This window comes from Rhinolophus sinicus, linkage group LG03 (genome assembly GCF_036562045.2).
Source record: "Rhinolophus sinicus isolate RSC01 linkage group LG03, ASM3656204v1, whole genome shotgun sequence".
NCBI lineage: Eukaryota > Metazoa > Chordata > Mammalia > Chiroptera > Rhinolophidae > Rhinolophus > Rhinolophus sinicus.
Window position 1 is genome coordinate 97,572,454 of NC_133753.1, and position 9,602 is coordinate 97,582,055.

Genomic DNA, 9,602 nt, shown 5'->3' on the forward strand with positions numbered 1-9,602 from the left:
CACAGGCTTGGTGCGCATGGGAAGGAAAACTTCGGTGCCTTGCGTAAGCTTCCCCCTCTTCCGAACACTGCGCGGTCGGTCTGCAGAGCCCTGGCAGCGCAGGCTCCAGCCTCAGACCACCTCGCCCAGTTCCCCCAGTCTTCACCCCGGGTCTCGGCGCCCGGCAGGCGGTATCCAGCAGGGGGCGCGCGCGAACCAGACCTGGGCCCGAGAGACTTTGAACAGAGCTAGCGCGGAGCTAGTGCCGGGATCCACTGGGTTTCGACCCGCCCCACCATTGGGACCGTCGGGGTCCGCAACGTCGAAGTTAGAGGTCGTTCCGCAAAAAGCTATCCCAAGCTCCAGCTCTCGGCCTCTGGGTCTGTCTAGGGTTCGGACTCCAGCCTAGTCAAAAAGCCTTAGCCGGGATTCTACAGATTACGAATCTGCCCCCCTCCCCGCCGCGCTGGAGGCTTGGCACCTTGTGTCTTGCCTCTCCCCACACCTATTTCCACCCACCTGATTAAAGGCCTGTTTCTTTAACGATCAAAGGCGTGGGCGGCGGCAGGGGTGGTGTCATCGCTCCCGATTCCCCAGCCTCTCAGTAACTGTACCATTATTAACATTATAGTCATTAAACCGCTCCTGCGCGGCTGGCGGCGCCGGTCGACATGCGCTCAATCTTCTAGCTGAGCTCGGAGGCTGAACCCAGAGTTGTGGCTCCCACCCCAGGCTTCAGCGGACCTTACCCGGGGCGACTTGGCTGCAGGCTTCAGGGACAGGCACTGGGCTCTCCAGGGTCGAAGGCCGGGGTAAGGGCTGTCTTTCCCCCGGGCAAGCTCGGGGGACAAAAGCGCTCGCTGGAGAGTGGGCGGGAGCCCCAGGGCCCCCGGGAGCCAGCGTCCTCGCCGGGGGACCATCGCGCCCTTAACCTCCGTCCTGGCACCTGCAGCCCTGTCTCCCTGCCAAATTCCCCTGGCTTTTGCAGCCCCGGCAAGAAAACAAGGAAAGGGGGTCTTTCTTGGTCCGCCGATCCCGGGGCTTCTCGGGAAGCTGGCAGGGCGGGTCCCTGCGGCCCAGGAAGCGCTCCGCGGAGAGTGAGCGAGCCCATTCTCCACCCTCTGCCTTACACTCCCTCAACCCTTCCAAGTAGTCCTCCGCCCGCCCGCCTCTCCGTCTGCCTTGTAAAAAGAGCTAGAAGAGAGGTGACAATTGGGTGGAGAGTCTACGAGCCTTGCGCTCCCAGCCAGAGCCTCGGTCCCTGTCGCGGCGCCAGGCGCCCCGCCCCCGCCCGGTAAAGTCTGCAGGACCCACTCTCCTTCCTCGCTGCTCCCAGACCCTCTCTCTCCCAGACCCTTCTTCCCGGGCCAAGGCTTTCGGAACCGCACCTTCAGGTTTCCCAACGCGCGGACAACACTCTCAGGACGCCCCTCTTCCTCCGTAGACAAAGAGGCTTTGCCAGGTCTGCGGACTGCTCCACTCCCCGGCACCGCCAGGCCCAAACCGCTGGGACTCACTCACGAACTAGGGACCCACTCCATCTGTCCTGCCGCAGGATGAAGATGCCCTCATTGCTCCGCCGCCCTCCCCCTGAGTCGGCTGTGGGGACCACAGGCCCAAGTAGATGGAATGAAGTTCTGAGTTCTGAATTCTGGGCTGAGCAAGATGCGCGGGTCCCAGCCCGCTCCGCCGCCTGTAGCGGCTGCAGGAGGAGGAGAGAGGAAGGGACGCCGAACAAGCGTGCGCCAGTCTGTTCGTATTTAATTTACAAAGGATCCTCCGAACCCCGGTTGGGTTGTCTCTTTAGATGCTGCGCTCCTCGCCGGTCTCTCTCCTCCACCTCCCCAGTTCACTGAAATGCTCAACACTCAGATCGCGAAACTGAGCTCAGAGGCCCCCAACCCGCGCCACCGCCAGAAACAACCCCCCTCCACGGCGTGTGGTGAGGGCTGGGTGCCTAGGGCGCCCTGGAGAGCTCAGTGTCTAGGAAAAGGAACGGGGTAGGCGGGGGCTTTGCGTGTGTCCAGGAGCCCGTACCCTTTGCCCAATTCTGACCAGCAACTCTGTCTCCAGGGCCGCAGTGCGCAGAGCAGGGAGACAGGAATCGAGTTTTAGCCTGGACAGTCCCGCGCTTCCACCTCCTTGTCGCTAAAAGACATGTCGGGTCTCGCCAGAGGCAGGGAGCGAGAGTCGGGAACAGCGAGTATTGGAGTCTGCTGAGGCCGGCTGTTGTGTGAGCGTGTGAGACAGTGGGGCGGTGACCAGCGGCGCAGGACTGTGGGAAGCCGTGTGTGGGTTTGGCGGCGTGTTCGCTTGTGAAGCTGTGAAGATATTGGCGGGGGAATGGGAGGAAGAGAGGTGCTCGGACCTTAAGTTCCCAGCTCACAATGCTCAAGAGGAGCAGGCGTTCTGCACCCATCCTGTACCATCCAATGTCTGCTAAAGCCCCGAGGCCCCCCACTCGCCTCTAGCTGGCTAGACCTGAGGGGGAGGCGTTGGGTGCTCTCAGGTAGGCTTCCTGGGGGCGGAGGCTGACACCCGCGCGCCCCGCCCCGCCCCGCCCCACCGGGCAGTGCGCACAAGCTGAAGCGTTGGGCGGTGGGCTTCAGTACTACTTTAGCCACAAAAGATGAGACGTGACTATTCGGGTTTAAGAGGCTGGACAGGGGCGGAGGTGGGCTGGGGAGAGGGCATCGCTTTCCCGTGCGCCCCGCAGGGCGATGCGTTCTCGTTTTCGGGTTGAACAGGCCTGGGGCAGGGGAGACCTGGGCTTGTATCTGCCCAGATTCAGGCAAAAATGGCAGGGAGGGTGAGGCGCTCTGCTAACACTATCAATTATGCATCGTGTTGAACATGGCTTCGGGGAGGAGGCGGCTAGCAGGGGTGTAGGAGAGTGGGAGGGGTGCGGGAAGGAAGGGTCCGCGCGAGCGCGCAGCGGGTCCCACTCAAGGTCTCTCTGCTCCACAACCTGCATTTGCAAAAAGAGTTTAAAGGCAAAGACCTCCTTCAGTCGTGGTTGCCTTCCCCCAAATTCCTCAAAGATGGTTTGTCTCGTGTGTTGAGGGGCATAAAAGCGACTCGCATTTAATTAGCAGCGAAGCTCAGGGGCCCTGGCGCAACCTGCGCTTGAGGGTGAGGGCGCGTGAATGTGTGTGCCTGCGAGAGGGAGAGAATGGTGAATGTCCCGGGTGAAGGTGTGCCTTTGAAAATGTGTGTGAACGTGGCGGGAGCTCAGCATATCGACGCGATTATTACATGATGATGGATAATTCTAACATGTGAAAGTCGACTGGTGGAGGGTGGGGAGGGTCTGTGCTAATGTGTTTGAACGTGGGGGGATCGGTGTAATATGGGACAGTGGCAATGTCTGCAGATGGGTTAGTGGAGGAGATGTGGGTTATGGGGTTGCGGTGAACTGGGATGAGCCGAGACGAGGACGGTGGGCGTGGGGACCCCAACGTGTCTCCTTCAGGGGAAGAGCCTCTATAGCTTTAACAAATGTAGACGGATGCGGGAGGTGGGAGAGGCTGTGCGCGTCCCTGCCGAGCCGAGCCGGGAGCGCGCGAGGACTCTTTTCAGTCTGCAGCCAGCGAGAGGTGGGGAAACAGACGCGAAAGGAAAGACTGAAGTGGGACCTCAGGATCAAGGGAGTCCCCAAACTTACCCTTTTTCTGCTCCTCCTCCATCTTCCCTACAGTCTCAGCAACAGATGTGGGAAGCCCCCTGGGGCTGTCGTCCTGGCTCCGAGACATCGGGTCTGGAGAAGGAGTTGAAGCCCGAGGCAGCACTCGGGGAGTCTGCGAGCAGCGGGTAAGCCGCGGGACCGCCACGCAACCTCGATCCAGCTGGGGGAGACCCCGCCTAGGGTGCTGGACCCGGCCAGTGCGGTCGGCCTAGACCCGGAAGAGAAAGGGAGGGGCCCTCCCCTGGGAGCAAAGGCAGAGTGGGGTACAAGGGTTCCCAGAGACGGCGATGTGGGAGGGGCTCTGCTGCACCTGCCTGAAGCCCCAGGTGAGAGCAGGCATTCTGTGTGTAAGTGCGTTTAAGAAGGTTTTATTGGAGGGAGGGCCCTTGGGCATCGTAGAGCTGCAAAAAAGGGGCAGAATCTCGAACCTTCTCTCCTACTTCCTTTGCAAGTGTCAGCCCCCATGACCCATCAGCAGGGGACCCGTCTGCCCCCCCTTCCCCTGACAGCTGCCTGGGCTCTGGGAACGGGGAGAGATCTTTAGTGACATTCCCCCAATGCTTTTGGTCCATGCCTAGAGTAGGACCTGCTTTCTCAGACGAAGACTGACTGAGCAGCCCTGGTTCTCCTCTGACGGGAGCTGCAACTCAGAGCGGGCAGCTTCGGTCGCAGCGGGAGAGGGGCCTGCGAGTCTGCTTCCCTGGGTGCCATGGCTCTTGCTAAGTTCTCCGCGTTGCTGATCCGCTGGGATTTCAGTCTCAGTAGAGGGCTGTGTGCACGCGCCAGCGCTTGTGTCCCTGTGTGTGGGTCGATTTGCGTGAAGACTGGTATCCTTGTATCTGTCAGTTCCCACAGTGAACAGGGAAAAGGTTTGCACCGTGGTGGGGAACGCTGTAGACATGCTGGGCTCAGGTGAGAACAATGAAGTCTCAGAGTGTATTGTGTCTGTCTCTGGGTGCGTTTGTGTGTCTACGAAAAGTGTTGTGAACCGCTAAAGCCCTGCAGAAGTTGGCGGTTTGGTGGCGGTGCTTGGACGTATTTGTATTGTTGTGCGCCCGTATGGGCGTGTGTGCGAGTGCTGTGCGTTGGCCAAAGAGCTCGAGGGAGCACAGCAGTCACGGACAAAAATGCTCTTTGCGTGTATCCCTTTCACGAGATTAAACAAAGGCTTAGAAATACAGACAAGGGTCAGTGCAGAGCCCAGGGCAGACCGGCGAGTGGCCGAGCCTGTGCAGAAGGACCGACGCCACGGTGAGGGCAGAGGCAGGGAAAAAAGAGCCAGGTAGGAGGTCCCTGGAAAAGGAAGTTGGGGCCCTGAGAGGGGACATGCATTGGATCCCAAGGCTTACTGAGCTCTACCGGTGCGCAAGACAGGCTCCTGGACACAGGTTATCGGAGTCCTGGGGCCTATGCTAGACTGGTTTGCGGAGGCAGAGCTTGGTGGGGGAAGGAAATTGGGGCTCAGTAAGTCACGTTCTCCCCTCTTCTCCCGCTTCCACCTGCAGGATCCGCTATGGTGCCCCTGCCCGCCGTGTGGCTGGCCTGGGCGCTGCTAGGAGTGGCGGGAGCTTGCCCAGAGCCGTGCGCCTGCGTGGACAAATACGCGCACCAGTTCGCCGACTGCGCGTACAAGGAGCTGAGCGAGGTGCCCGAAGGACTGCCGGCCAATGTGACCACGCTCAGTCTGTCGGCCAACAAAATCACGGTGCTGCGGCGCGGGGCCTTCGCCGACGTCACGCAGGTCACGTCGCTGTGGCTGGCGCACAATGAGGTGCGCACGGTGGAGCTGGGCTCGCTGGCCGTGCTGAGCCAGCTGAAGAACCTCGACCTGAGCCACAACCTCATATCCAGCTTCCCATGGAGCGATCTGCGTAACCTGAGCGCGCTGCAGCTGCTCAAAATGAACCACAACCGCCTGGGCTCGCTGCCCCGGGACGCACTCGGTGCGTTGCCCGACTTGCGCTCCCTGCGCATCAACAACAACCGGCTGCGTACACTGGCTCCTGGCACCTTCGACGCTCTAAGCGCGCTGTCACATCTGCAACTCTATCATAACCCCTTCCATTGCAGTTGCAGCCTTGTATGGCTGCAGGCATGGGCCGCCAGCACCCGGGTCTCGCTACCGGAGCCCGACTCCATTGCGTGCGCCACGCCTCCCGCGCTGCAGGGAGTTCCGGTGCACCGCCTGCCGGCCTTGGCCTGTGCACCGCCCAGCGTGAGTCTGAGTGCCGAGCCGCCGCTGGGGGTGCCGGGTAGCCCCCTGCGCGCTGGCCTGGCGCTCTTCTTACATTGCCTCGCAGAAGGACACCCTACGCCCCGCCTGCAATGGCAACTTCAGATCCCGGGTGGTACCGTAGTCTTAGAGCCGCCGGTCCCGAGCGGGGAGGACGAGGACGGGCCAGAAGACGGGGAGGGGGAAGGAGATGGAGACGGGCCGGCGCAGACAGAGGCTCCAACCCCGAGTCCGGCACCCGCTTGGCCCGCGCCCCCAGCCACCCCACGCTTCCTGGCACTCACAAATGGCTCCCTGTTGGTGCCCCTCCTGAGTGCCAAAGAAGCAGGCGTCTACACGTGCCGTGCCCACAACGAGCTGGGCGCCAACTCCACCTCAGTACGCGTGGCAGTGGCGGCTGCCGGGCCCCCAAAGCACGCTTCTGGCGCAGGGGGAGACCCGGATGGGCAGGCGCCGACCTCCGAGCGCAAGTCCACAGCTAAAGGCCGGGGCAACAGCGTCCTGCCCTCCAAGCCCGAGGGCAAAATCAAAGGTCCGGTCCAGGGTAGCGTCCTTGGGGAGACGGAGGCGGGGCCGGAGGAGGAGGCAGGAGAGGGAGAGGAGGTGGGAGACCAGGTCTCTGCAGACCCGGTGGAGGAGCAGCGCTGTGGCCACGGGGACCCCTCGCGGTACGTGTCCAACCACGCGTTCAACCAGAGCGCCGACCTGAAGCCACACGTCTTTGAGCTGGGCGTTATCGCGCTGGATGTGGCAGAGCGCGAGGCGCGGGTGCAGCTGACGCCGCTGGCGGCGCGCTGGGGTCCTGGACCTGGCGGGCCTGGAGGAGCGGGTCGGCAGGGGCGGCGGCTCCTGCGCCTGCTCTATCTGTGCCCGGCGGGGGGCGGCTCAGCAGTGCAGTGGTCACGCGTGGAGGAGGGTGTTAACGCCTATTGGTTCCGCGGCCTGCGGCCTGGCACCAACTACTCCGTGTGTCTGGCGCTGGCAGGGGAAGCCTGCCACGTGCAAGTAGTGTTCGCCACCAAGAAGGAGTTGCCTTCGCTGCTGGTTATCGTAGGGGTGAGCGTGTTCCTGCTGGTGCTGGCCACCGTACCTCTGCTGGGCGCCGCCTGCTGCCATCTGCTGGCCAAACACCCGGGAAAGCCTTACCGGCTGATCCTGCGGCCCCAGGCGCCCGACCCCATGGAGAAGCGCATCGCCGCCGACTTCGACCCTCGTGCTTCCTACCTCGAGTCCGAGAAAAGCTACGCGGCAGGCGGCGAAGCCGGCGGCGAGGAGCCAGAGCAGGCTCCTGGCGAGGGCCTTGGCGAAGACGCGGAGCAGGAGGACCCAGGTGGGGCCTTGCAAAGAGAGGAGAGCCTGGCGACCTGCTCACTGGTGGGGTCCCAGTCCAAGGCCAACCAAGAGGAGTTCGAGGCGAGCTCCGAGTACAGTGATCGGCTGCCCCTGGGTGCCGAGGCGGTCAACATTGCCGAGGAGATTAACGGCAACTACAGGCAGACAGCCGGCTGAACCCCCTGCCCGCCCGGCGCGCCCGGCCCGCCCATTCTCATCCCCCACCTTGGGTGCCTGGGAACGGAAGCCTAGGGCTGGCAGGATTTATGGCCCCCTCACTTACTCCGCCCCCTTACTACCCCCCACCTTGACTCCTGGGGACTTATCGTGGGGAGTGGGACGATTTCACCAGTCCCCTGCAATCCATTATCGTCATTGTCCTTGAGGACTGAATCCCCATCCAGCAAGCACAGTTCCTGCTCCACTCTCCCGTGTAAGACCACCGCTGACCGTGAGGCGAAATCCACGCCTCTTCATTCCCACGCAATTGTTATCTTCGAAATCCCCTCCGAAACCCGCCCCACTGTGGGCCCTGGAGCCAGAAATGGGAGAAGACTTTGGAAACGTCTGGCGGTAACGCTGTGGCTCGGGCGTCGGCCGGGGACCCCCAGCAGACGTCCTAAGCTTGGAGCTTTGTAGGGTCCCTCTTAGACCCCTACTCTGCCCTTTCCCGGGTGCATGTCCCAGAAGCCAGGGTTCGGTGACAACTCCCTAATTTTTAGTTTCAAAACCCCCTTGCGACTGGGACCCAAACTCTTCTGTTGCCCCCCCTCTCCACCCCACTCGGCTTCTGACCGGCTGGCTGGAGCGAAGCCCGGTGCCTGGGGCGCCTCTCAGCTCCGCGCTCCGATTTTCATATTTTCGTTGTTTTCAAAGACAGCGACACTCCTGGTCTGGTGCTAACACTTTTCCCAGCCTTTGGGAAAACGTGCGTGTGTGTGTGTGTGTGTGTGTGGGTGTCGAGGGTGGTGTGGTCCGTTTTCCTTCGCGCTCTCTCCTGACTTACAGCGCATCGGAACCCGGCCCTTTTTCCGCCCGAGGGTGCGGGCTTGCTCCCGGGCCAATTTCGTTAGGGGTTGATTGGGGTTACCGGAGATCGGTGCACTCGACAGCTCCGCTTCCGCTGCTGCCCGGGGCCCAGACTTCAGCTCGAGAAGCGCAGGGGCCATCGGAGCCGATTGTGGCCTCCCGGGCAGGGTCCCTCGTGAGGGCGCGAGACCTGGTTCCCACAAAGCCTGCGCATGGCGGGGTCCGGATGGGGAAGAGCCCCTCGACCCTAGCGTCTCCCCGCCCCGCCTCTCCTTCCGCGACAATATATTTGCCTGGCGTGTAGTCCTAGCCGAGCGTGCTCTGTAGGAAAAAAGTCTGTGTCTTGTAATGTGTGACCGTGTAGTGTGGCGGGGGGCGGGAGGGGGGGAAAGGTGGGGAGGGTGGACGCGCTGCGGCGACTCGCGCGGGGGTCCTTTTTTGGTCCTTGAAGGAAAGCGTCGGGGTTGGGGTGGGGGTTTTCGGGCGTGTGGACCAGCCCTGTACGCGGGGCGCAGCACAAGTGCGGCCCGGGGGGGTGGGGGGTGGGGGGCGCCGGGCCGCGCCCTTTTCTAAAGGCTTCAGTATGTGCAGTCAATAAAACAATTGATTTGAACTGGGCTCGGTGACTCTTTGTCAGGGGACAGAGGGAGGAAGCCTGGGGGGTGCAGGAGGAAATCGGAGAAGAAGGAGCTCCGAGGCCCCTCCCGTCGGGATCCTTTGTGAGATCTCGTGTTTGACTGTCCTGTGATTTTGCCAGGTGTTTACACCCGGGCCCACTCCTGGTGCTTCCAGCTCCGGGGTGGAGGGGCAAAGCCACGTGGGAGGGGAAAGGCTGGTAGTGAGTGGGGAGGGCTTGCAAGGAAAGGGTGGGTCTCTGCAGACTGAACATGAGGAACTCTGGGGTGGGTGTGATGTGTGTGTGTACAATTCTTGTTGCTGTGATGGGGTGTGGCTGTGTGTGTGAGGACAGCCTAGTTTCTGTGTCGCAACACCAGCCTGTGGAGAAGCCAGCGGAGAGATTCACAGGGGCAAGACTGCTGTGGCTTGCACAAAAGAAGTCACCAACTACAGAGTAGGCAAACGATGGAGAGCAGAGAAGGGGCGACCTGGCGGGGGTGATTCCACACAACAAGCTGGCAGGAGCCTAGTGCGTGTGCATGTGTGTTGGGGGGTGGGGTGCTCAGTGAGTGAGTATGGACAACTGTCAGGGTGTGTGAGGCTGCCAGGTGGGCTAAGGCGGGTGCACTCGTAGAATCAGACTGAAAGCACACTGATTTAATGGTCTCAGAAATGGGGCTTCCTGGGTGGGGAACAGGAAAGACAGAGATCCAGAGTGGATGCTGT

The 9,602-nt window shown here is 61.9% G+C and overlaps 1 protein-coding gene across 8 annotated transcripts; it reads left to right on the top strand.

Moving 5' to 3' along the window:
* Positions 1-283: 283 nt before the first annotated feature.
* Positions 284-8,628, top strand: ISLR2 (immunoglobulin superfamily containing leucine rich repeat 2). 8 transcript variants are annotated; one of them, XM_019736046.2, is made up of 3 exons: positions 284-791; positions 3,677-3,789; positions 5,170-8,628. In XM_019736046.2, the coding sequence occupies exon 3, from the start codon at positions 5,178-5,180 to the stop codon at positions 7,404-7,406; it is 2,229 nt and encodes a 742-aa protein (XP_019591605.2). In that variant the 5' UTR covers positions 284-791; positions 3,677-3,789; positions 5,170-5,177; the 3' UTR covers positions 7,407-8,628. The 8 variants fall into 8 exon arrangements, with proteins under 8 accessions (XP_019591605.2, XP_019591606.2, XP_074184366.1 ...); XM_019736047.2 differs by lacking the exon at positions 284-791 and adding an exon at positions 2,346-2,488; XM_074328265.1 differs by lacking the exon at positions 284-791 and adding an exon at positions 2,635-2,653.
* Positions 8,629-9,602: the final 974 nt, after the last annotated feature.